Here is a 27,316-nt window from a genome sequence, read left to right on the forward strand (position 1 = left end):
TTTGAGCTGGCTCTCATGGCAACAACTGGGTACATTTCAGCAGGAGATGGAAAAATGTCCCCAGCTGTTTATGCTAAGTGGAAGGGCTTAGATTTTCAATGATATGTTGTTTCCCCATCTGATTTTCTCTTCTATCTTCAGTAGTCTTGCTTTTGAATGTGCCATCATGCTCAGGTGCCCCCAGGGAGGACGGACTCTGGCTGCAAATGCTCGTGAACTGCACTGTCAGAGAATGGGTGGATGGGGTCCTTGCTGATCCCTTGAAAAGCACAAGTCCTGAGTATGGTTCTGGGAGAACCCCTTGGTAATTATTTTGCTCTCTTATTGATTTTTTACAACATTTAAAAACTAGTGCTGTAATTTATGTTCATCCTGACACATGTATAAATAAAATAAATAAACCTTTCATTGTGTTTGTGTGTAATGATAAATGTAGTAGTTCCAGCAGCTGTTAAAAGACAGAAATCTTGCTTCTCACCAAAGTCTTCTCCATTTGCTTTGCAGACTGGAACAAAATGCCTTTGCAGAGTTCTTCACAAGTCAGAACAGAATTGTTGTGATTTTGCAAATCCCAAATCTGTGAGAAGCATCATTCTTGCTGCCACCTCTCCCCATCATGCAGTGGGGGCTTCTCTTGTCTCTGGCAGTATAGGACCAGGAGGACTTAGCAGTGGGACATCTGCTTTTGAAATCTCTTGGGACTGTCAGGTCAAGCCAACTGCTTCAGATTTTATATGGAGAACCTCTGGGATTACATGCTTGTGGAAGAAAGAGCTAACCAACAGCTTATTGAACAAGTGACCCACTGCAGTGTGCTTTGTGTTCCACTTTCTGATAGATTTTAGGTGCAGTGCTATGAGTTCTTCTGGAAGAGACACAATTCTGGGTTCTTTCCAGGAGTGACCTCGTGGCTTCTGCAAACTGAAGGAATTGAAACCTCTGCCCTTCTTGGCACGTGGAGGACAAATTTGAGGGCCTTGAGACCTTAGCAAGGAATCCCTACAGGACTCTGATAGGCAGCTTGTTTGTCTTAGGAATATTACTAAAAACACGTTCTTGCTATTAGTGTTGATGGGGTAGGGTCACTTCTTGAGTGTGGTTGTGGCACATTGATCTGGTGGGGAAAATTAGCCAAGTCAAAATTATGGCAGAGAAGGAAACACCAGTGATGTGCCAAGGACTGGACCTGGCTGGGAAAGGTGTGCATTTGAAAATTATGTTAGAGCAGCAGACATTAACTTCACAGTGTGGCTGTTGTTGTTTTGTCCTCCCCCTCTTGGCCTCATCCATCCCCAGCCCTCTTCCTCATTCCTCTCCTAGCAGCTAGCTAAGTCAAATAATCAACTGGGAGCTTCAAAGTCAGTGACCTTTTTTTAGCATCCTCTTTCATGTTTTACAAAGACACAGTGTTTGAAATGCTAGGGGGAAGAGATGGTAATGTCTATTGATATGGCATACAAATGTTAGAAAATATCTGCCACTTAGAAGCCTAAAAATTATAGAAATCAGTTCCAAATATTTCCTGCTCTCTGCAGAATGGGTGGCAGTAGTGGAGGAGTGAGATTTATCCAACAGATAAGCACCGCAGGGTAGGAGCTGTCTGAAAAAACCCCAAAATTTTTAGTACTGGTGCCTTGTCTCTTTTTGGACTGTCCTCATGGTAGTTCTGGAGCGCTGAAACTTTCAAAAAAGTGAACTCTGTTTCATCCTGAATAGGGGAAGCAACAATGTTGTGTTCCTTTTCCTTCCCTCTTTTGAGAAAATTAAACAAGAAGCAATTATGTGTCAATTGGTTGCTGCTGAGCTGATGTGTTTCTTCTTCGTTAGATGTCTTGATTAATGGTTTGATCTTGCAATTATTATTCATTATGAAATCCGTGGGAATTCTGGGTGCATCATGAGTTCAGGGTCAAACCATGTAGTTTTTCAGTACTTCATTTGTATAATGCTCAGAATTAGTGATAAAACATTGGAAAATAGCCTTGATTAAAGAGGATGGTACATATTTGCCCAAGCTCATCCTCCATGGGATTATGATGCTTGCTTCCATACTTGTCTTGAACAAAATATATTTCAAATTTGTGTGCTTTGAAATGATCTTGATTTTCTTCTCTGTAGATTGGAAAATAAATGTACCATTTTGTACTTAAAATTCTAAGAGTTTGTAAGCCAGCTGTTGTTCCCTTTCTAGACAGAGGGAACTACTTGCCCAACACGCTGTTTTATTTTATTTGGAAGACTTTTACATAGCTCTCGACTAAGGGCACTAATCCATAAGCATGTTTAAAAAAATAAAGGGAATGTATTTAAGGCTAGAATACATATAATTCTGTGAAACTCCATTATCTAATCCTTTATGAAATGAGGAGTTAAAGAAGAAAAAAGTGGAGTTTGGCTTTTTGAGTCTTCCCTTGTTATCCAGTAAAACCCAGTTTGACCACGTGAACTGATGGTGGGTTGAAGGAACAGTACCCCGGTACCTGTTGTAAATACTGTCTATTTTACCTTAGGGTTTTACCCTCTGAAATACCTGTAAAAGTTACTCAGCCTTTTGCTTTACCCATGGATAAGAGTTGATATTTACTTGCTGTATGATATTATAGACATATAGTGACAAATCCTGCCCTCTCCTACTCCCTGGGCACAGAGGGTTGTCTGGTACTTACCCAGGAGGGGAAGATGAAGAGGGAAGGGTTTTCTAATGTTTTATATCTCCCTTTCGTCTAGAAGTTGTGGTGGACCATTTCTGTTTAGACATTTGCATTCCACTTGGATGAGAGAGAAGGCTGCACAACTGTGAAATGTTCTTATTTGTGTGAAAGTATTGGTTTTATTCTAAAGCACCTTCTTTTTCCCCAGTTCTTAGCCTCAGGCAGAGGCTCTGAAGTCAGTGGATAGGCTGCCAGAGGCATCCCTATATGTAAATCACAGAATGCTGGAACTTGCACAAAATAAACTCAGTTTATCTGGCTAGCTGAGCATTTACTGAATTCTGTTTGTTGTATTCTATGGTTTAAAAATTGCAGTGAAGTCAACCTAGAGGAAAATAGCTTTTTTCCCTTATTGTATGGATTATGACATCTCCCTATTTCTCAGCCAGAGCACTTCAACTAAAGCAGTTATGAATACAGGCTGAAACCACGGTCTTGCCTCTGCTTAGCAGAAACTGAATTTGACAAGCAGTGACCAGTAGTTGCTGTATCTGTTTCTGGCTGTTATCCTTAAGTGTTGGCAAAGGCATACGGGCACTGGCAGGAATTCAGCTGATTGAGCTGCTTAAGCAGTTTTGAGAATTTACTTCCATAAATTTCAGTCTGTTCTGGCTCCTGGTTTTATCTCCATTAGATATATTATCATGCTGTCAGCCTCTGGATAGTGCTGGTACGCTGCTGCCCAATTTATTTATTTAATTTAGAACCACAGCAAAGAAATCTCTCTTGGCTATTCTCACAGCTGTATGTCTCTTAGAGTAAAGTCAATCTCTCTTTTAATAAATGTGTCTCCCATATGTTGCTGGGATTCCCAGTGGCAGAGCTGTTAGTCTCTGGTGACCTCTGAATGTCTGAAGAGAGGTTCCCCAGTGCAGCACTTCCCTTTCCTACCCCTGCAGCCCCCAGATCCTTTGGCTGCAGTGGATTTATTCCTCAGAGGTAGTGAGGAGTGGTAGTTACGCTGTGTAAATGATGAATTAGATGCAATGCTTTTTGAATTCATAAGTGCCCACAAATTAATATTTTGGCGAGTCTTCTGAAACCCTGCTTCCTGTAAGTCCCAAACCTGCACTCAGGGTGATAGTGGATTTACAGGGGTGTCCACCGTGGCTAATGTAAACCTGGCAAGTGAGTTCCCAATACCTTTTCCTGGGGAATTCAGGGTTACTATTTGAAATCATTGGAGCATTAGTCACCTAAATTCCTCTACAGATCTGGCTTCCTTGTGTTAATTTTGGAACCAAATAAATTTCTTGATTCTTAAATGTAAATTCTGTCACTTGAAGTCAATGGTGGGCATCCTTTCTTTCTGTGCATGCTTTTCTTATGAGACACTTAGGGGAAAAGACACAAACCTGAAAGTAGAGTTGGAGAGAGCTTGAGTGTGGATTTTGTGTGTGTGAAGTACAGAATCTCCCAGGGCATCGAAGTTGTTGGTGTTTTGCATGGAGGTCACTAGTGCAGCTTGCCTGCAGGTAAGGGCAGCAGCTCCCCCCAGAGCAGTAATTTGTATGCATGTGGCTCGGTTTCACACCATCAGATGGGAAATGAGAAGCAAAAGGAGCAGAAAATAAACATCAGTATTAACAGAAGGAAAGCAGAGGTGAAATGCTTGGTGATTGCTGCCTTTTCAGGGGTTGTTATGTATTCATGTTCAGACTGATTTGCTCTTCAAGAGTAAAGACTCTTGGTTTCAATTACCATGCAGTGACTCAAAGCTTTTCTAATGAGAATTGAAGTCAGAAAATAGTTTTCTTCATTTCAATGTAAAACTTCGCCTTTTTTCCTATTTCCCTGCTAAGTATAGGAGTTTTACTTACTGATTCAAACTGCAGCCTTGTGAAGCAAGTGCTGATAAACTGCTTTTAAGTGGAGCCCTCTGGGTGATGTTTGGAGCTTCCTAAGTTGCCTCTTGCAGCACTCACATCCTGCTCCCAGGCAGACAGATGTGTGTAGAGACTTGGAAAAGATGATGCACAAAGAGTGAGGAGCTAGGGGAGACTTAAGTGCATCCTAGACATTCCCTCTTCCGTAAAATAAAACACACACGTCCAGACATAGAATTCTCCACATACAGATAATGTTGGAAACCCATTTAAATTTAAGACACACACTCATTAATGCAGAAAGCACTCTTATCACGGGACTGGTTTCCATAGGCAGGATTTACTTCCCTTCCTGCATGGATAAACCAGATTCTATGTGTGACATGTTGCTTGCTTATCTTGGCACAAAGCTATTATTCTTCAGCCTACTTTTTCAACATCAAATCTTTGGATAAGATCATGGAGTGGATCCTCCTGGGAGACACGTTAAAACATGCTGGGGACAGGGAGTTGTCTAGGCATAGCCAGCATTGCTGCCTCTGAATTGGAAAGATATTGATTTGATGGATGGACTGATAGATGGATAAGGAGTTGGTTATAGTCAGTGGCTCAATGTCTAAATGACAAACCAGTAACGAGTGGTGTCCATCAAGGGTCTGTACAGGGGGCGATACGGTTTATTTTGGGCAACCTGACTTAGTGGAATGCGTGCCCCATGGAAGTGGGTTATACATGGTGATATTTAGAGGTCCTTTCCAACCCAGACCATTCTGTGATTCTGTAACACTGCAGGTTTTTTAGCTCTGGAGTTTGCCTGTGGGAGGGACTCCCTTTGTGGCCTGCTCATTGCACTGCACCAATGTGGTGCATGCAGAGGGCAGAGCAACAAGGTATGGAGAAGGCTGTGTGCATGTGGTGTCAGAGATGTCTGTCTTAGAGAAACTCAGAAAAGTAGAAAAGTGGAGAAATAGAGAGATTTCCTGTATTAATTTTTTTCCCCTGTTCATCATGGACTTTGTGCAATGTGTGGAAGCTTCACTGTTGGAGTGGAAATTCTCAGTTTAGGTGGCTGCAGGACTAGGTGTCAGCTGCTTTTTCCTGTGATTCCCTCAATGCCTGATGCCTCAGAGGGAACCCACTGCTTTTCTCTTGATACAGGCACATGCATGCAGAGGAGGAATGTATTAGCAAGTTTTGCACTATGGTTTCTTAAGAGAAAACATCATATGTTTAAGAAAGCCAAACTGCAAAGAAAAAATAATAGTAATATGAAAGAGAAAAGAAAGGAAAGAAACCGTTCAGACATGTAGGGATGGAATATCCATAAAGCCAGATGTGTTGGAAATTATTTCACTCAAAGTTTTAAATATGAGTCAGTCACTTTGTAAGCCTGTGTTTTAAATTACAGCTTGCTGAGCCTGTGTGTGTCCCTGCTACTCCTAAATTAATGATGTAAGGTAGCCAGTTTTTATGAGTTGTGAGCCCTGGTGGTGCTGGTTACATTTAGCTAAAGGGGACTGTATGAATTGACCTTTCTCAAGGAGGTCTGTGCCAAGGCTGAAGGAATACTTGTTCTTTCCTGCTGGTACCTCTGCTTTGAGGTGGAGTTTGTTTTACTTGTGCCACATACTGCTGCTCCAAACATAAAACATTTGGAATTACTCGACCCTACTGAAGAATGAAGTGCAGCTAAATGTTGCTTTAGGCTCACAGCTAAAGGGTAGGCTCAGCCCTGTAAAATGCATGTTTCTCTGCAGCATGGGGTGTGTGAATGGTCTGGCGTTGAGAGTGTTCTGCAGTGTTGAAGGTCTGTGGTGTAAATGTTCCTGAGCCCATCCTTCAGGCTTCCTTTGCAGATCATGGAGAGACATGGACTTTCCCAGTGCTTGACTCACCTTACATATTTTATAGATATACTCTCTAGTGACATGAATCATTCCCTTAAAGATCCTGTCTGCCTCATCTATCCTGTCAAATAACTCAGCTTCCGCAGCCTGCTATGGGAGCTTCCTTGATGCCTGTCTGCATGCAGCAGTGTTCCTTACCTCTTGGCTCTCCCTGGGAACCACCCAGCTAATTGCCTCTGAAATGAAACATGGGCATTCAGGAGGGATTCTTTGCTGCTGGAGCCGCTCTGTGCTGTTGGCAAGAGGAGCAGTGTGCCAGGTTTGGCTGCCTCCATCCTCAGCAGCCCTCCCACTCCCTTTGGCAGGTTTTGCGCTGGTCGCGTGTCCCTTGCGAGGCGTTGGCACGTCCTGCAAAGCCAGGGCTTGTGTGGGCTGCAGCAAGCAGCTTTCACTGTTCAGGGCACTTTTGAATTGAGGGGAAAATCCCAAACAGTAAGACCACAATAAACTAATGTGCTTAAGGCCACAGGTGCTTGAGAGGGACCACAAATTTACATCCAAGCTCTGTAAATCATATCTGGGGACAATCTGTTCTCATAAGGGCAAGCCTTCAGGAATGCAGTCTAATAAATTTGCCATGTAGGTGTCTGAAGTTTTGCAATCTGAAGCTGAATCTCATGTACCGCCTTTCAAATTGATAAAACCCCTTCAAAATTTCACCCATGAGTACGTTCTGGTCTGCTCAGTGCTTGAAACAGGGTACAGACAGAAAAACTGGAGATGAAGATGTGTATATAATTTGTTTCTGTGGCTAGCAAATATTTATGGTTCTTGATGGAATTTATTGCCGCAAATGATTTCCACTCACATTTGGTCCTGCCTCAGGTGTAAAAAATTAAATTGTTGCGCGATTTAATCGGAGGATTTGCTTAAGACATCTGTGTATATATTGACAAGTCTTTTGTCTCTTCTTTGGATGCAACAGACTGTTTGGCAGGGCAGTGGGATTCCCGAATTTTTGTTTACAAAAATGGCTAATATGTTTCTGAATTTTAATTGGCTGATAAAAAGGAAGGAGATTAAAAGGGGGAGAAAACAGCTACTGAGTTAAAAAATATGGAAATATGAAAAACTTAGAAATTCCATTTCAAATGTAATCAGGAGGGAAGGGGTTGGGCTTTTTGAATTTAGTGCAGTAAAACTAGGATTGGTCTGGAAAGAATTTAATGATTTTTGTGTAAGTTTAGGCTGGAAAAGCCAAACATTTGGCAGACCTACAATTTTAGATCTGCTGACTTGTGAACCCTTTGCACATTTTGATTTAAATTTTATATTATGATTTCAGATTTTTAGGACAGATTTTAAATGACAGTCCTTTAAAAGTATGTCACATATATACTACAGGTTATTAAGGGATTATCAAATGACTATGACTATGAGGGAAAAAAATCTAGGAAAAAGTGGTCTCCAGAGAGAAGTCTTTGCAGATTACTGTCAGATTGGTCTGAAGGAAACATCAGTCCCTATCCTTAAGTGTGAAGTACCTGGAAGAAAAATCAGACCTTCAAATGAGTCCTACTTTTCCTGACACAGCAATGGCATTGCTTTAGGATTTTCTTTTCTCTGTGTTTATCTGATGTGGTGAAAATTTAGACACCACTCTGAATAACAGTTTCTGGATATCCATTACCCTTCAGGAGTGGCTGAAGTCAGTGTCTGACCAGTGTTTGTGATAAAGTCTTGCTGAAGACTGATTTTTCTTACAATGCTAATTTCAGTTAATGTGTGTATAAGTGAAGCAGTATACAGAGGGATACTTTAAAATATCAAGTATGTTTTTTTTTTTTCAGTGCCATTGTAACTTTCCAGGCACTGTCATCTCTTTATATTGTGGAATATGGATATGTTGATTTTTGGGAAGCACAGTCATGGTGTCTGGTCGGATCAGTCCTTACCCTAGGGAGAGAGCACACCCCTGGTGATAAGCAAAAAAGCAGATTGTCTGAACCCATTTTCTGGCTCCTCCTGGGCAGCCTTGGGGAGATCTGAATTTCATATCCAGAGCTGTATAATCTGGGCTATAATAGCTTCTCTGCTCCTCTTGCTGTCAAGCCCTCTGTGAAAGAAGATGCTCCTCATCTTGTTTGTTCAGCAGCCACAGGGACCTGCTCTCAGTCATTCTAGAGATTTCCACAATACAGGTGGGAAAATCCAAATCATGATGCCACAGTCAGATTTGCTCTAAATAAATAAAATTGCAAAGTCAAGAGAGGGGGGGAACTCCCCAAATAAGGATCGTTTTTTTATCAGGGATAAACCTGATTTTCACAAAGCATCTGTAGATTTTATTTGAGAAGGCTTACATGGAAACACTCTGAACCAGGCTGAAAATTATCTGGAAAACTATAAACAAAGGCTACCAATGTGCCTATGGACCAGCTCCTTCAGGAGAATATTTTGTGTTCCTGAACACATCGCCAGCATTTGTGTTACCCTCTGGGGGGTGCACCCTGTCTGAGAGATGTGTTGGATTTTCACCCCATCCATAGTCTGCGAATGTTACTGTAAGGCACTGGGTCACCCTGTAGGGGTGTTAGGAGATGTTAGGAACAGGATTCTCTGGTATGTTCTTTAGTGAATGGAAATAGGCTGTTGCTTCCTAAGGAGCTAGGAACCAAGTGTGAGGTTTGAGAAGCTATTCAAAAGCATTCCCGTCAAACAGGAGCCTCGGGTCTGATCTCTGTCACAAAAGTAGCATTTATGTAGTGCTCCTCAATTTAAAGAACTATACAAAAAGCTTAATCTCTTTCTGTTTTTTCCATTTTCTCCCCTATTTTTTAGTGAAACTGCATTAGTGAGTCTCTGGGGTTTTTATTTCATTTTCATGTGTTTATCAGTAGTTTGGAGTCAGTGGGAAGGCAGTTTATTGTCTTTAAGATTTTCAGAACCCGAATATAAGCTGCGGTGGCTCTTGGACATTGCACTCTGCTGAGGAAGAACCTCATTCATGTGGTTCATTATAGAGATTTCTTTTCTTCCCTGTCAACTCCGTGCAGAAGGAATTCTTGCTGAGCAGTCCACAATGGCCACCCTGCAATTCCTCTACTTAATGAGCTACTTCTCACACAAATAGATTTCAGAATAACTGGGCATGGATGTATAGGTATCTGGGTGGTTGGTGGGGTTTTTTTGTTTGGGTTAGGGTTGGGTTTTTTTGTTTGGTTGGTTTTTTTGGGTTTTTTTCTTTTTTATTTTTCCCTTGAAAATGGTTGTCAGTCTTCATTTTCATTTCGGCTTTCAAGCCTGTTGAAACAGCAGCATTCCTGTCATTGCAAACGTTATTCAGCCGTGTGAACTGTGACTCATTCTGAAAGATTACACGCATTTCCCTCCCTGGTGTGCACCTATCCTCCTGCTGTTCGCTGTTTGCAGGCTGCCTGCTGCAAGCAGAGGTCAGGGGGACATGCTGCTGCAGAGCTGCCTTGCTAGCTTGCTTCCAGGCTCATGCTGTGTAGGGTATAGGAGTCCAAGTTTGCTTCAGGCGGGAAGTCTCAGGGTGAGAAATGCTACTTTTGTCTGCTTCTGGGGGAAAAAAAAACCCCTCAATATCCTTTTCATCATCTCTTTACAGTAAAAAAAAAACAAACAACAAAACCCAACCAACCAACTAAAAAAAACCCCAACCCAGAAACCACAACAAATCTCAAAAATAATCCCTAAAGGAACAATAAACCTCGTACAGACCCCTAATTCACATTCACTGTAGACTAAGTTTACTTAGGCTGCAAAAATATCAACTCATGGTACCAGCTCGAGGCAAATGCCATCTGGTCTGGTGGTCCTCTTTAATAATCTTTGTTTTCTAATTTTACCTTCTCTTTCCTGCATTTCTCTCTGGCATCAGAGGATCCCTGCTGTCATTGTGCTGGCTATTCTTCTGGTGCCACAGACCAGTCCTGTCTGGGGGCTCAGTGCCTCATCTCACTTGCCTCCATCCTCTCCAGCCAGTTGCTGTCTCCTTCATATTTTCTAGGGCTTTGTCTGAAATACAGTCCCGTGGGAATCCCAGGTGGGGTTTCTGATTGTATTTTATTGAATGCCAGCATGAGCCTTTGAGGGAGAAGCCCCATCCTGTCCATTATGGAAGCTCAGTTAATTGAGGATGATTAAAGAGAAGCTTGATATGACCTGCCCAGCTGTAGAAATGAGTTATGGTGCCTGAAGATGAAAAGCCACGAGGAATCAATCTTGATTTAGTACAACTTAACACCGTGCTTGTATTTTTATCTCCTTGAGGGCAAGAGATGACAAGTCTAAACTTGCTGGCATGACAGCGGGCAGAATTTGGAGAGGGTGGCGCAGATGGGAGCACAGAGCCCTGCTGCTCTGCAAGCACGTGTCTGAGAGACCTTTTCTGTCCCACTCTATGTGGGAAGTGTTTCTGGAAAAGCTGTCAGGATCCCCGAGGTTCAGAGCTGAGGGAGCACAGAAAGCACCCACCAGAGCTGCGTCCTTGGGGCTATGTAAGTGAGAAGTGGTAGGGCTACAGGCAGCCACACTTACATTTTTTCAGGGAAACAAAGAATTGTGGTATATCTGTCAGGCAAGCATGGGAGAGGAAGAGGACTTTTCTTAAAGCCCACAAGAAGCTTGTTCTGAAATAATATCTAGATCTTAAAAAAGAAAAAAGAAAATTTCCTTTCGTGATTAGTGTTTGCAATCCAAGTTCTTGTTTAGTGGACATTCAAGCAGAGATGCCTGATAGACATGAAATTAAAATTATCATCACTGTTTTCAGATGTTTTGTGGTAGGATTTGGTTATTTAAATCTTGATTTTCTTCATGCATTTCTCACGGCTTACTTGGGTGTCCTAGAATAAATGGGTTAACACATTGGGTTAACCTGGATAACATATAATAATAAATAATGGGTTATCCTGGATGAGGAGCATTTTATTTCTGAATTACCTACATCTGCTTTCAAAGCTGATCATTATAAATCATAGATGCTTTTTCACTGTAGTTGAAACTCTGCTTCATTCTGAAATGTTTTTCATGTGTAGACAAGCCCCCAGGAAACTCTCCTTACTTAAATTAAATCTCCTTAATTTATTAGCCCTTGTAATTTATGCTTGCACTGCCTTTAAGGTGTTTTTTGTTTTGCTTTGTTTTACAGACTGTAAGATGGCACATTGAACTACAACCATGGGCAAGTCCAACCCCTTCCCTCAACTATGAGGCCTTAAGGTTCCTAAAGTACATTAGCACTTCTCAGGTAGGTTTTTCGTTTCAGTCTCCATTTAGAAAACACTTTGCCTGGCACAGATTGTTGCTTCATATCTAAGGAATTAACCTCACATCAAACTTTTTGAAACTGATTTATTTCTAAAGTTGCTTAACCTAGCACTGATAGTCAACATAAGTATAAAGGTCAAAATACAGGTTAGAAAGAATGCATTATTTCCGTGTTATTTATTTCCAAATGGGTTTGTGTCCTGACAGGAGTATGGTATGACTGAAATTCTAGATGCGGTGCTTCTGTCTCTCTGCCCTCTCTCCCTCTCAGATGGAAAAATACAGAGCTCTCTGTATCAAGAGAGTCTATTCAACCACTCCACCTCTCAATAATAATATGATAACCAGGCTCATTTTACTTCAAAAGGAGGCAGTTGAGGTTCCCAGTAAAATGAGAACAAGGCATCAGACCCCAACTTGGACAAGTTGTTTCAATAATACCAATAGAATCTTGGTATTTTCAGGACAAAAATGATGGCCACGGAATTTAGTGGGTTTATGTGGTTTTTAAAATATGTCATTTCCAAATCCAGATTGTGTTGATGGGTACTTCCAGCATTCGGCATACATGGAAATTGGGCCATCATGTCTTAACAGAGGCATCACTTATGCACAACAGCATTTGTGTGCACATTTTCTGTAACAAAAAATGGAAAAGGTGCTGGATGCTCACAATTCCAACAGAGCAGCTGCTTTTGGTACCCAGGTCTATCAGCAACTGACCCTTGAATACAGAGATGACTGAATCATTACTTACACTGAGGAGCAGCAAAAAGCCCCAGGTGCCAACATCACTGAAATGTCATTCACGTATGAAATTCTTTGTTAATCCAAAGTGCTTTCAAGGCTGAGATTCATTTGAAACACCTCTAAAAAAGACGATAGCCGGGTGTTCACGTATTCTCCAGCTTGCGGTACCCCTGGATAAATTCTCAATAAAATGACTTCTCTGCTGCCACTCATGCCAGCACTGAGAGGGCAGGAGGCAAGATGATCTGTGTGGCGACAGCAAGAGATGTATGTAGAACTGCTTGTTTTGTTGTACAGAAGTTTAGACTGTGGCAGATGTATTAAGTTTGAAAACATCCTCATCCTTCATCTCAGTGACTTAATAAACAGTGGCAGATGCTGCCAAACTCCACTAGTTGGGTCAAAGCCTACAAGGACATTAATTAACAGAGAGTTTATTGCTTTTGACACACTCAGTGAGAAGTTTCATTCTCAGAGTAACTGACCCTGGTTGGGGGAATAAGCATAAGTGAAAACAAAAAATGAGAGGAATCCCTGTTCCTGACCTAGCAGATGTTACAAGATGAATGTGTGATGGGATAACACCATGACTGGTATGAGCACTTCCAAAATGGCATCTTGTTTATGTAGATAAGCATGGGATGTCATTTTCCTTGTTTGCTGAGCAAGTGTCTACTAATTACTGTCCCTAAGTTCAGCTCTATGCCATGAGTATAGAATGGTCAAGCTGCCAGAGCAGGAAGGAGCCATGTCAGCAGGGTCAAGGTGTGGCCCGAAAAAGCATTTTCAGTGCTGGTATTTCATGATCAGGAGAAGCATCTTTCTTGTGCTGGTGTTTGTATCATAGGAGGGAGCAAAAGCCCGGAACAAGATGAGCTCAGTGCATCAGTAAACCATGCAACAGACTGCTGATGGTGCTAAAGGCAGGTTCAGGCATTGATTTTTGTTTGGTTTTTTAAAAATTATTTTTAGCTGGTGTTATTGTTTGGGGGATTTTTTGTGGGTGTTTTTGGTTTTTAGTTTTTTTGTTTGTTTGGCTTTTTTTTAATAGCAAGAGCTATTCAGTAGAAGAGCTGTTAAAATTGCTTCAAACTCTGTTGTAATTGCTCATAATGCCATGACTCAATTAAGTGGCAGCACTGCAGAATCTCAGTTTTCTGTAGAGAATACATTATTCTTCTGTGTCTTAAATTAGTGCTTATTATTGCAGTGCCATTTATTCCTTGATTGTTATGAGACTGAAGGGAAATGGGTAGTGGGGTGCAGTGCAAATCATTGCTTAAAACATAGTGAATCCTGGGAACTATGTGAAGAGATGCTGTATTTGCTTTTAAGAATTTTCCATGGGAATTATGAGGCAAGCAGGAGCAGGGAGGTGGTGATGCAGTGTGCAGCTCTTTGAATGTAAAGCTCCAGGTATGCTTTCAGAGCGTACACTTCTTAAAGAATGAGAGTTTTATTTACTTTTTATAAGGTACATGGTGGAGAGTGCTGCCACATTAAAGGCTGAGTTCCAGGTTTTACTCTCACCTCTGTGGAAAATGGTTTCATTGCTGTAGTTCGGTGGGACCAGAGTTGTGCTTTTTAGTTTAAGACTGAGAACTGAGCCTCTGCACTCTGCTGTAGAGGAAGGAAAGGAGTAAGATGAGAGCAGTCTGTTCAGGATTGATATTTAACCTGGCTTTGTTCTTTCCACTGTTTCAGTTGTTGCCTTTCTGACAGTGTCAGCTCCCATTCCTGCAGCTGGGACTGGTACGGGGCCCAAAGAACAACTTTTCATCATGATGGCTCACCTGGGTTCCTGCAGCTCTTCTCAGTCTTTATTTCTTACCTGCATAGTATCAACCTGTGCCCTGCAACCCCTGACTTTGATGTCTGGGCTGCATGGTTTGAGAAGCCCTTCAAGAATTAACTGTGGATGTTGATGCTGATGCTGGTGCAGAGCAGTGCAGCCTTTCCTGGCCAGGAGTAGCCACAGCTTTGGTGCTTCTTTCTGCTCCCCGCTGCCCCCTTCTCACTGCTATGGCGAGAGCTGTATGAATTGGACCTGCTCTCGATCAACTGCTGGTTCTGGAAAGGGTGCAGCACTCTCCAGCTCTGTGCCTGCCTTTTCCAGAGTGGATTTGGAGGAAGAAGGTGGAGTGGAATATGGTGGCCTGGGCTGAAATGCTGGCCTGAGCTGGTGGATGGACAGGCAGGGCTGGTGCTGCAGGCAGGGGCTCCTCTGTAGGGTGTCACTCACAGTCTCATGGCTTTGCTGGCTCAGTCACTTGGGTTTGGCTAATTCAGGCTGCTGCTCAGCTGCTGGTAAAGCTGACTTCACCCTTCAGTGATTTTTGACATGTCCAGGTTTCTGATGAAACCAGTGCATTTTCAGTCTTTGCTTTCTTGGTCTGTACAAGAGCTTTGACTTACAGTGTTCCTCCGTGCAGGGTCTCTATCTCTTCTTCTGCAGGGTTTTTATCCTGGCTTTAGACTCTAGATGTCCAAGGCAGCTCAGCATTGACACACATGCTATGATTGCTCTGTTTAGTTATGCACTTGCTTAAATCCCTTTGTTATTGGAGAGGGATGTGTTGGGGTAATGATTAAATCCCTTCTGGAGCTGAGATCCAGGATACTCCTAGTAAGGTACATATTGCACTGCAACTTTGTAATTACAGTCTCGATTTTAACATTATTCAGGATACAAAATCCACTCCAAGTTTTGAAAAGAAAAATAAAAATGAATGCTGAAACATCTTTTCCTCATGGAAAAAAGTGAATTTGGGTATAGTACTAATGCTTAATTATTTGCTTTTCAAACTGCATTGCTCTCTGGGGAATTATGTAAGCCTTACATTTCACCAAGCGGAACAGACAAACAAGGAAAAAAAATCATCAAATTTTTGTAGCCATGTATCAGATTGACAATAAGACTTAAATGAAACCAATGAACATTTTTCTTTTTTCCACTTCTCCCCCAGAAGGCAAATTAAAAACAAATTAAAAGTCCTGTCTTAAGACGAAATACCCTTTGATTCCAACAGATTTCTTGTGAACACATGAACCTGAACAGCTTGAAAGGGTACACCGAAACCACAAAAAAGCCCTGGTCAATCTGTCTTGATGAGAGGTTTAGCCTCATCCATCGAATCAGAAGCAAGCAGTGCCGACTCTATTCACTTGGGTAAGTGCTCTTTTCAAAAGATAATTGTTTCATGGCGAGTAGCTTCAAAAAGCCTTTATAAATCAGCACAGGCTGCAGTAAGGTTATCTTCTAAAATATAAACATTGTTCAGGTGTGTTTATCATGTGTTGATGTGCTCCTGTAAACTTTATTTTTAGGGAAAAACCTTTCTCCATGAGGGTCTTTATTTGCCTTGCTAATATTGGTATGAAAACAAATTGCTTGATGGTGAGTTTTGAGTGGTAGTTTGTGTACAGGAGGATGGAAATCAAGAAGATAAGCTGAGAAGCCTACAGCATCTTCCTTGAGCAGGGATGACTTGCATAACTGACAAGGATTTCAGCATTACCTACAAAACTTCATTAACTACCTCTGGGTCAACACTTCAGGGGTGACACGCGCCAAGTGATAGTGATAAAGGCAGCTGTGGCTTTGCTTTGAAATGTTTGCATTGTTTACGATGTTTATAGCACTTGAGAGTGAAGTTTTCATTCTTCACAGAACAGTACTTTCACAGGTAGCAAAACCACACATGCAACCTGTTTCCCTGCTGACAAAACATTCTGTTTCCCAGGAGGATGAGGGAGGTCAGTCCTCAGAGTGCATCAGACCATCAGCACATAGGTGCATTAGGAGAGCAGTCACAGGAATCTGGAGCTTATTTCACACAGATCACCGCGTAGAGCTGCCTTGTAAAACTCTACTTGCTGTCCTGGGAGGCAGCTTTATGTTAGAGGTGTATTGAAAGGCTTCATCTCTCTTGAACCAGTGCAGTTTATTCCTGTGATTTTGCTGCTGTGGGTTTACAAAGGATGGGCAGCAAGGAACTGTGCTGGGGTGGCATTTCTCAGCCATTAGTACATGGCACATAACACCTGCAGTGAGTGTGGCAGGGAGGCAGAGTGCCCTCCAGACAAAGGGAGTGGTTTTGGTAAATTTGTGTGGATTTATATTTTGATTGAGTTTATTTGAGCTCTAAAGACCCAGGTCCTCTAAAAGGGAAGTGCTTTCAGGTTTAGTTCAGCAACCCTGCTCTATGGCAGAACAAGAACATGTCCCTTAGAGGCAAATCACATATACAGAGAGAAGATTTCTCTTGGCTACTGCTGCTTCTTATTTTCTAAGTGTTCTTTGCAATATATTTCAAATTATACTTACCTGGCATTAATGCAATATAGAGGCTTACATGATTTTTTTTCTTCTCAGCTTTTCATATTCCTTTAAGAGTTAGGAGAGACACTGTGTTACCCCATGCTCAGTTCCAGACTTTACTGTCTGACTGTAGTACTGAGCTATTGCCTGAGGGCCCTTCTAGTAGTCCGTAGGGAGAGGCAAGCACATTCAGGTGGCAAAATCAGCTAAGCTAAATAGCATTCTGGAGGTAGGTATAGCTTTCCTTTGATTGTAGTGGAAGTCTGGGACAAGGTGGCTGCTGATTTTAGATGTCTTGGCAAAGTACTCAAAATTCAATGGAATTAACTTAGACCTTGCCTTTCAAACTGCATGATCATTAATATTAGACCTGAGCTCCTGTGTTGATGTCTTTTCCCTGTTGTTAAGGATCAACTGTGGGTTGAGAATGTATTTTTGTTGAATTGTCAAGTAGGCACAATGCAGAGTTGATTTAATCTGTGCTAGGAAGTGTAAATTAGGCATGAAGCTGAGCAGCACTGAGGTATTTTGCTGATGGTTTTGAACAAAACTGAGCTAGTGTGTGTATAGTGCTGTATATGTGGTGCTGTTCTGTGTATGGTCCAGGGAGCATGAGTGCCAGATTTTCTGCAGCGATGGAACACTAGGGCTTAGCTGAGATTGAAATTTATGTCAGCTCTCCCATCAATCATCAGATACACACAAGCAGTAAGTAACCAACCAGGATGTACCACATGAAACAGCTAAAAAATAAAAGGGAAATACTTGAAGTTATGGAAAAGCAGTCTTAAATCCACTAGTTTACTTCTGCAACCTTTGGAGCTCGTTACTGCATAATTCTTCCCTTCACACTTATTTCCTTTAGTTTATGACAGACAGAAAAGTAATTTTGTTCTGAGGCAAAAATACCCTTTAAATATTTTCGTTATCTCATATGCTTCATAAAGAGCAAATGGGGAGCAGCTGCTTCCAAAGAAGAGCATTCTCTGCAGAGGGGATGGATGGAGGACAAATGTGAAAGTTCAGTGGGAGTGTTACTGGGAATCCTGAATTAAATCCATCTATCATTAAAACTGGAATAAAACATGCTGCTTAGGCTTTGCCTCCTTGAGTGCTATAGAAGAAGTTACTTGTGAATGGGAGCGAGCAGCATCTGGAACATCTGGGGATCTTTTTAGATTAGTATTAGTTGCTTCCACTACTGGGAGGAAGCAATGTTTTTGCTTGGAGGACGGGATTTCCCAGTGTGATACATAATTGCAATATGCATTAGTGAGCTCTAGTTATTAGTGCTAAATCTGCTTAGATTAAACTAAGTCAGTTACAAACACCACAGGCAGGCACTCAAGCTGGGATAACATAAATGAATAGGATTTCAGAAACTTACCAGCAGAGGTTTAAAGAGTCTTGCTGCAACACAGTATATAAATGCCATTTCAGGTGCATCCTAAAATGAATGTAGGAGCTTTGGGATTCAGGCAGGGGGTCCTTCATTTTTTCCTGAGCTGCTGAGCTCAGTTGTCTTCCTTTGAAAGAGAGGGAGGAGGGGCAACAGAGAAAGGGAAAGCTGGACCTTAACTTGCATGTGTTTATAATTCTGCCCTGTGGTCACTGTGGGAGCTGGAGTACCTGCAGTTTTCAGGCTGGGTCAGCTACAGGTGGCCACTGGAGCTGTGCTGGAGCAGACAAAGCAGCTTTTGTGCCACTTGGAGCTCCCTGTGCTCCTGGGTGGTGCAGGATGTGATGCTTCATCCAGCCAAAGCCCAGTGTCTATTCTGAGCACAAGGCTCTGTGCACCCGTGTGAACCCTGGGAGCAGGGGACAGCCAAGGGACACTGCTCCCCGCTGTGCTGTGCTGTGTCCCAGGTCAGCGTCGCTGCCCTGCTGCCTGCAGGGAGTCGTGCCAGTGAGCCCTTCCCTTCCCTTCCCTTCCCTTCCCTTCCCTTCCCTTCCCTTCCCTTCCCTTCCCTTCCCTTCCCTTCCCTTCCCTTCCCTTCCCTTCCCTTCCCTTCCCTTCCCTTCCCTTCCCTTCCCTTCCCTTCCCTTCCCTTCCCTTCCCTTCCCTTCCCTTCCCTTCCCTTCCCCTCCCCCATTGCAGGGCACTCTGTCACCAAGCTCCCTTCTCCCCCATCGGAAGAACAGTCAGCTTCTTCAGCATGTTCTGTTTTGCTCTTGATTGAGGCAGCAGCTGCTCTGTCCTGATGGTGAGGAAAGGCCTCGCTACTCTTCTATGACCTTCCTTTAAAAATCATGATCCCTTTTAAAGTAACTCATCTTTCTTTAATTAACTAAATATTTCTTAGGAGACCTATTTTTTTTGTCTTTTTGTGCTGCATTATCCCTTTGCCTGATCACATGTGGGCCAGGCATTTTTTGAACCAGTTCCTTTGGAGAAGACCTTATTTTCTCTCCTGTATATTTGTTGTTGGCTGGGTGTCTCTTCAGGCATAAATTTGAGCTGTTAACTAGACTACTGGAAGACACATCATGCCCATCTTTACCCTCATCTATATGTTTTTTCCCATTTTCCACCACTGTGAAGCTCCCTTTGCAGTTCACATGAGCAGCAATCTGTTTGGAGGCAGCCTGAGGTTTGTCTGGCCAGAAGCATCTGGCCCTCTGGATTGTACCAGCTGGTGTGGTTAGGGAGTGTGTCACAGACAGATGTGGCCATCGGTCACTGGTGGGCTCACCACTAATGCTGGAATTGTCCCCAACAATTCCCATGCTGTTAATTTTTAGCCAGCCTCTCATTCCTAAGGGATTACACTGATCTTTGTCCATCGCTGTCCCTTCTGTAGAAAGCCATATGCAAACAAACATGTCAATTCACTCGGTTAACTTCTGAACATTTTTCCTAATATGTGTTGGATGTATTAAAAGAAAACTCCTCTCTTTTCCTCCCACACAGCGGTATGGGTTGGAATCCTGTGAATTAAGGTTGTTCTCAAAAGCACACTAGGCTATTTTTGCACACTCTCTCTCCTCCTGTTTTCCCAGGGAAAGGGAAGATGTTTGAGGAGAAGACAACTTCCTAGGGTATTGTTACAGTGTGCTTAGCCAGTATTACAGCAAGTGTCATACTTAATTGGTAACTTCCAAAACAAATATTCTTCCACACATTGTTTCATGAGTTGAATTAATTTTATCTTAGCTGTGTGTCATCTATGTGGAGCATTTAGTGCTGGCCTAATGTTGTACCATAGTGTGTGACGTGATTTAAAATGTGTCTCATTTCACATATTGATGGAAATAACCAAATTATTTTAGACTTAACCATTGCTTGGGATAACTGTGGTGTAGTGGTGTACTGTAGCAGGTGCTCTGTTAGTACATCTAAGAGTACTGCCCTGTCATGGTCTGTGCACAACAGATAAAAGCTGTGCTGTTAGTACAACACAGTCATGCAGTTTACAGTAAAACTGATTTAAAAAAAAAAAGCTTAATTGTTTTCTCAGTGCTACATGTGTGTATACCAAACAGCTTAATTTTGTTTAAGTTTTATGTTAAGTGCATGATTTGAATCACATTTGGAACGAGCTTGGAGGAGTAGGAATGAAAAGAACATCCTGTTTTATGGAGTAGGAAAGGCCTGTGTGATTGCAATGGTAAATACCACATTTTTTTGGTTTTAGTGCCCAATGTGAACCACTGGGCTGTAGGAGGTGGTAATAGGGCACAGCCTTTTAAAACACATCTTACAGAGGCAGGGACTGAGACAATACTGCTTTACAATGGGGCTATTAATTTCTTCTTCTTTGGGGTCTTCACCAAATTAGCAACAATCTTTCTCTCTAGTTTATGTAACAATTCTACTACTGTTGTAAAGTGCTTATTTTTAAATATGCTTTTTTTAAATCTGTGTCTTCCTGTTCACAGAGAAGGAGAGGCATTTTGTTCTTGTGTCTTACCCATACTGGTGGTCACTGTGGGTCATGTTTGTAACAGGTGACAGATGTGGTGTGAAATGTGCCAGATTTTTACAAAGTAGTATTGCATAAATTTAAAATGTGTTTTCTCTTCCGCTTATGGCTTGGTTATTGGAAGTTTCTGCAGCAGAGACTAAGGAAAGTATTGCAAACTTGTCAAAAAAAAAAGCAAATTGAAAACAGAGAAGTATATATAAACATAAAATATTAATATGAATAATGGCAGTACAAAGATTTCAATGTTTAATTTACTTTCGTACAAATTTTTTCAACTTCTGAGTTAAGAAAAAGCTCTTTGGGAAAGTTACCAGCCTGGCTGAAAGTGGTTTAGTTCTTGCCTAGAAAGGAGGAGCTAGTTCTAATATTGCATTGGGCTTGAATTTTCTTCAAGTTAAGTAGGTTCATCCATAGAACATCCTACTCACTAGTAGCTCTTTTTGCTGCATTAATAGTTAATCTTTCCCCACCACCTTTTTTTACATAGGCTAGGCAGTGATGACAACCAGTTTGAGCTCAGTATGGCCAACAGTGGATGTGAGGTGCACCGCTTTGACCCCAGCATCAAGTCAGCACACATCCAGGAGGGCAGGCACCTCTGGCACCATCGCCTCTCCATTGACTGGAGGGATCCCAACCCAGCCATTGCAGCTCATAAACTTCACAGCAACACAAAGAAGCTGGGCACAGTATTGAATGAATTTGGACATCAGAAGGTAAGGAAGGACTTGGGTGTAAGGTTTCTGACTGCAGGGTTTGGTGCTGGGAAAGCTCCAGATCTCCCTTCTTGCTGCCTGAGGGGACCATGCACTTTCCAAGGTCTTCTCCTGGTAATGGGGTTTTGTTCAGCAGTACTTGTAATGCATTTCTTGTAGGGGTACATTTTCTGTCTTGCTTTCTCTGTGTGCTGAAAACAGCCACAGTGATTTTAAATCCCTAGCCATATACCAAATACTTTCTTTCTCCTTCTCACTTCCTTTTCCCTTGAACTATCTGTTGATATTGGGTGCTAGCACATTTAGTCCTGTGGACATTCTGGTCTTTGCCTGAGTATGAAAATTAAACTACTCACACACACAAGTTTATAAAGAGAAAACAATATTTGCAACAGTAATTAGAAGAGAAGAGGTAATGGATGGTTTGTTTACATTTTCAAGGTCACTGTTCCTAATTACAGTCCTCAAAAACAAAAACATCCTGTTTTGAAATTGGCAGCAATCTGTGGGGTGTTTTTTTAGCATTTCCCAGTTTGTTTTTAAGGAACTATAAAGACATCAGGAATCTTCAAATCTCAAATAAATGTTGCCATAACACATTTCAGGAAGTTCTTAGGTTGCTTTTAAGGGAGTTGTTCCTTCAGGGGATATACAAATATGAATTCAAATGCTAATATACTTCACTGCCTGCAGTTAGTTCTGCTTGTCTTTGTTTTTTGAGAAATAGGCAGCCTGGCCTAAGGAGGAGTTCTGTAAGATTTACAAAGCAAGCAGTGCAATGCTTGTTTGTTATTTAAAAATGCAAGATATCCTTTCAGTTCACTTTTTACTTTTAAAAAATGTTTTCCTTTGGTTCAGCTCTACTGATTGGAACATTTTGAAGATAAGAGCAGAACAAAGGAGGCTTTTCCTTCTTTTTAGTCGTACTGTAACTGTACTAGGCAGTGCATTAGTGAAACATCTGGGGAGACAGAGAGATGGCTTTTCTTTGATGTGAACCTTGCATTGTTTTGATTTTAGAAGAATTAGTCACACAGCAAAAAATTATTGACCCAATCCAGAAAAAGTGTACAAGTCTTGTGATATACCAGACCTGCTGAGGTCAGTGTCAGGTTATTGTGGTAGAACAGAGTGGTTGTAACACCTTCTGTGAATGAGAAGGATGTAGGGGTGAATTCTGAGTGTGTAACTTTCTGAAAACTGTGGGCTGGATGGCAGCCAAGGAACATAATGCACACATAACACATGCAACCAGGCTTTCCTCTAGCTGTGTATGTATGACATGGGATTTGGTTAAGTGTTTTGGTGCATTATGAACAGCATATAAAGCTTCTTGCTCTGGTAGTGTTTGAGGAGCTCCTCTGTGCAAAGCTATGGCTTAATGAAGTCAGGAGCTGACTTTCTCCCAGCGGGGATAAAGGTGTTACACACGCTGAGACTTTCTGGTGCTTTATGCTTGTGAAATACCTGATGAGTTGACTGTCCTTGCATTTTTCTGTTTTGGTTTTCTTTCAGTTAGAAGGAAGGCAGCCTGAGAAGTTGTATATATAAGTTGTATATTGTGTAGAGATACCATTCTTCTGGTGGATGTGAGTGGAATGTTCCCTCGACTGAATAAATAAGTTAATTCAAAACAGTTTCACAGAATATTTTCCAAAGCACTTTTTTTCAATTAGAAAATTAAAACATGCTCTTCGTCCTATTTTTAATTTAAAAAACCCTTCCGCCTACCCTCACTGTTGCTCCATTCCCACTTCAAGGCAGGAATTCCAGGCAGCTGCATTTGAAGTTAATGCCTCATTTTATCCATGCTTTTATTCTTTAAGATTTGGGACTTCATCCAAGACCCTACAAATGACTGAAACTATTTCCACTGATGTTAGAAAATCAGGCTGATGAAGACTGCACAGACAAGATCTGGAGTTCTTGCTGTTGTAGTCTTGAAAAGAAAACTTGCAGTTTGGGTGTTTTGTGTGCAGGAGAATCAAAGAACTTGGATGGGCTCATTTTCACCCTGACTCAGATGAGAGCACACCTGCTATTCTGTGGGCAATAGTGGGACCTCACCCACACCAGGGAAACCCATCCTGATATTTTGGCAAGAAACACAAACACTTTTCTGGAGTCAGAGTGCATGTGAGAAAATTTTAGAAGAACTTGATCTTTCTACCTGGCTATGTAGCAAAACAGTCCTCAGTTCTCTGAGGACTGTAAATAGCCTGGAGGCAGAGGATTTATCTAGTACTATATTAGGATGTGGTTCACAAAGGAAACATGTAGTCAGAGTATTTTTGGGAACTCTTAGAGTGTGAAATCTCTTAAGCCCCAGAATAATCTCCTAAGGATGTAATGGGAGCCTTGTTTCCTGATGTATAGATCTAAACTGAAAACTTACTGGTGTATCTTCTGAGAAGAGCAATATTTCATCAGCCACATAAAGCATAAAGATGTAAAAATTGATCTTGCTCATCTTCCCTTCTCCTCCCCCCACCTCAACTTTTTTGCTGAACATGCACACTGTGTAGTGCAACCTCTGTGAGCAGTGGGGAAAAAAAAGGAGAAAGCCACCGAGGGCATGGTTCTTATGGCAGTGGAGTTTAACTTTATCAAAGCTTTCACTTTCCTATTCTGTAGCCACCTACAGGGTGAGGATGCTACAGTGCTGGTGTTTCCCATGGATCAGTGGTAGATGCATGGAGAACTTCCTTCCTAGGGAGTTGTTGGATAATTCAATTCAGAAGGGAACTTGAACAGCTTGTGGTTCAGTCCTCTGCTCAAAGCAAGGCCAGCTGTTAAGTCAGATCAGGTTGTTCAGGCTTTTTCCACTCTGGTCTTGAAAAACACTGAGTTTTCTTCAGAACAGAAACTGCCCAGCTTCTCTGGATCAACTGTTGTCCTGCTGGACCATTCTCGTCACAAAAATATTTATCATTATATCCAGTCTGAACATCCCTGATTTCCATTCCTTCCTGTTGGCTCTTTGTCCTACTTCCATGCCCTTAACCAGAAATTCAAACCTAGTCAAAGCTACTAAGTGTATTCTGTATTCCAAAGATTGTGCTGTGAAGCACAATTAAAAACCTTTGACAGAAAGGCCCTGAGCAGCAGAAAAAAGCAAGAGTTCATTCTGTCCCAAATGGGCATGTGTGGTCACACATGCAAATTCTTATTTCAGTAGTAGTTTTCTTCCCTCTGGAGCTCTGCAGGACAAGTCTCTTGTCATGCCCTCAGTAAGTGCTATGAGTTTGCATTCCTTGGCAGTATGGCTCACCAGCGGATGAAATTGTTTCTTGTAAAACAAATTAATCTGGAAAGGAGAATGTGAGAATGTGAAGTAAAACCTTAATTTAATCAGGAACTGCTCATAGCTGTAACTTTCAGGGGACAGCAGAGATGCATTAAATTCCTGCCATTCAAGTTATCTCAAACAAATTGTGTAAGAGACCAAACATTGTTTGTTATGAAAATAAATGCAAATCAATCTTTACATCTTGATTTTGATTTAAAGGCTTTGATATACATTCCCTCTTCATGAAGATTTTTTTCTGTAACAACTTGGGTAGTTTTGCTTCATTTTATTGAATAGGCTTCAATTTAGGCTTTCAAAAGGAAAAACCTCCTTTCCTTCACCTGTTGTTTAATACTCAACACAACTTCAAAACACTATACTCTGAAGTCATTTTGATTAATATCTCCTCCTAGGCAAGTAATTTATCACTTGCTCTGCTCCTCAAATGGATACTATAGAATTTATTTCATGCTGCAATTTCAGTTTTGTGAGGGCTGATGTGAAAGGACAAGTATTAAGGAAAAGATTAACTATTTTTGCTTAACATCAGCTCTGTTGCTAGTACACAAATAGATATAAAATAAAAGTCCTGAGAAAATCTGTAACAGCTTAGTTGTGCATGGTGATTTTATTAACAAAACAAAAAATAAACTCTTCAGGTTGGGAAATGTCCATGTTCAAGTTTGTAGCAATGAAATCTGTGAAATTACTCTTTACTATGCATGCCTTAGGACTGTAGGGGCCAGAACAGGCTTTTGAATTCTTGACCCTGCCTAGACAAAATCATGTAACTGTGGTTATCCCTTGCAAGGCTGGACTTAGGTGTTGCCCAGGGAGCCTGAGGGTTGCTTAGAGTGAGTTGTGTTCACTGAAGGGCTGCTGTGCCCTGATTTGGTGTGCGGGTGCCACCAGTGTTTGCACACTCAGCTCATCTTACTCACTGCATGACCTCAGTACCAGCTGATGAGCACTGCAGGCTGGTCCTGATGTGGAATCCTGAGCTCAAGTTGAGAAGCCAGGGGCTCAGAAGCCCAGGAGCTCTTGCAGGGACATGAGTCCTTGTCTCTTGTGCTGCTGCAGCAGGGGAACAGCCCCCATCACCTTGCTGGAGTGTGGGGCACAAGTTCAGATCTGCTCTACTATGTATGGCTTAGTGTCAGAAAGAACAAATGAGACCAGGTCTTTTGCATTGTTGCATCACAAATCCTAAAGCAAACCTTTGGAATTCTGAATTCTTGAAAGGGCTTGATTTTTTCTTTGCTTTTTATGCTTATTTGGGGCTTTTCCAAAATCTCAATTCTAGAAGGAAAAAAAACCCACCCTTCATCTGATTTTTACCCTCATTATTTTCACATCCAATTTTTCTTGTGCAATCAGTGGTCTTTAAGCTCAAGTGCTCCTTTTTATGCAGCTGTTATTTACCATCCACATATAGCAGTGAAGAACAGCCTTTGCTTTTGTAGGGTTATCATACTGCCCTTTCTAAGATTTCTCCAACATGAGAGATCCTGTATTTCCTGTAACATCTTATTTGTGTTGTGCTGCCCCTCCTGCAGCTGGAGCATCAGCAATCAGTACTATTCAGAAGTCCCAATGGTGTGTCTGCTAAGGCTCAGGCTGTGACTGCCTTCTTCCTGGAAATGTCCTTCCCTGGAAATGTCTGCACTGTTACTGCTTATCATCTTATTTGCTTTTTTGTGACTCATCAGACAGTCTCTTTGTTATGTCAGTTTCTGAATGGCACAGTAGAAAGAGTTCTGTCCCAGAACACTGATTTTTTTCAAAGTATGAATGGCTGCTCTTGACTTATTTGCGGAAGGAGTAACTCTGCACAGCCAAGTCCTGTTTTAGTACTGCACTCTATGCATGAGGCAGATGCAATACCACAGCATTTAGAGCTTGTGGTCTAAATTAATGACCTGCCACAGGATGGAGGAGCATGAACCTCACCTCCATTAACTTAAATTTCTACATTTGAGATAGCTGTTGAGGTCCTTATGGACTCAAGCTAAATTGTTGTGGTGCAGTTTGTCCCGTTCAAGATATTGCTGTAGTTTGAGCACTAACTGGTGCCACGTGGGAACTTTTGTTTGGGAGTCTCTCACAGAGCTGGCAAATCTTACTCCACTTGCTGAAAAGAGGTAGTAAAGCTGGTGCAGATGTTTTCAGCTGCAGTTGGAAATGCTGCCTTCTGTAGCCTTGTAAGAGTTGCCCCTGAGTAATCTACAAGCTCATGGCGCACAGTGTTTCTTTCCTGCATGTATGTATTTTTTCATTTTAGGGATAATGAAATCAAGGTGGTGATAGTTCTGTGTTTGCTTAGTCATCTGGGGCTGCTGCTGTCTAAGGTATTTTATTTGTAAGTACAGTAATTTCACTACTGTAAGGTGCACCGGACTATAAGGCGCACTTCCAGGTTTCGATCCAAATTTTAGTCAAAAGGGTGCAGCTTATAGTTGTGAAATTACTGTAGATTGAAAAGTTTGGCTGCAACTAAAAATAGGCTTGACAACCTCATGCTTCTGGGAGCAAAGATCTTTGGATAGTGATTTACTGCTCACCACCTCTTGCTCTCAGTGCTGTGTGCACAAAGTGTCTCATGCACTTTTCTTTACAGGGCTTTTTCTTGGTCCTT

The 27,316-nt window shown here is 41.7% G+C and overlaps 1 protein-coding gene across 1 annotated transcript in view; it reads left to right on the plus strand.

Annotated features, from left to right (window-relative positions):
- The first annotated feature begins 253 nt into the window (after positions 1 to 253).
- Positions 254 to 27,316, plus strand: part of METTL24 (methyltransferase like 24) — a 37,173-nt gene continuing 10,110 nt past the window's right edge. The window contains exons 1-4 of the mRNA XM_033055422.2: positions 254 to 304; positions 11,561 to 11,659; positions 15,459 to 15,598; positions 21,164 to 21,392. Coding sequence (XP_032911313.1) covers positions 15,474 to 15,598; positions 21,164 to 21,392 — 354 coding nt within the window. The 5' untranslated portion in view covers positions 254 to 304; positions 11,561 to 11,659; positions 15,459 to 15,473. The remainder of the gene's footprint in view (positions 305 to 11,560; positions 11,660 to 15,458; positions 15,599 to 21,163; positions 21,393 to 27,316) is intronic.

This window comes from Catharus ustulatus, chromosome 3 (assembly GCF_009819885.2).
Source record: "Catharus ustulatus isolate bCatUst1 chromosome 3, bCatUst1.pri.v2, whole genome shotgun sequence".
Taxonomy (NCBI): domain Eukaryota; kingdom Metazoa; phylum Chordata; class Aves; order Passeriformes; family Turdidae; genus Catharus; species Catharus ustulatus.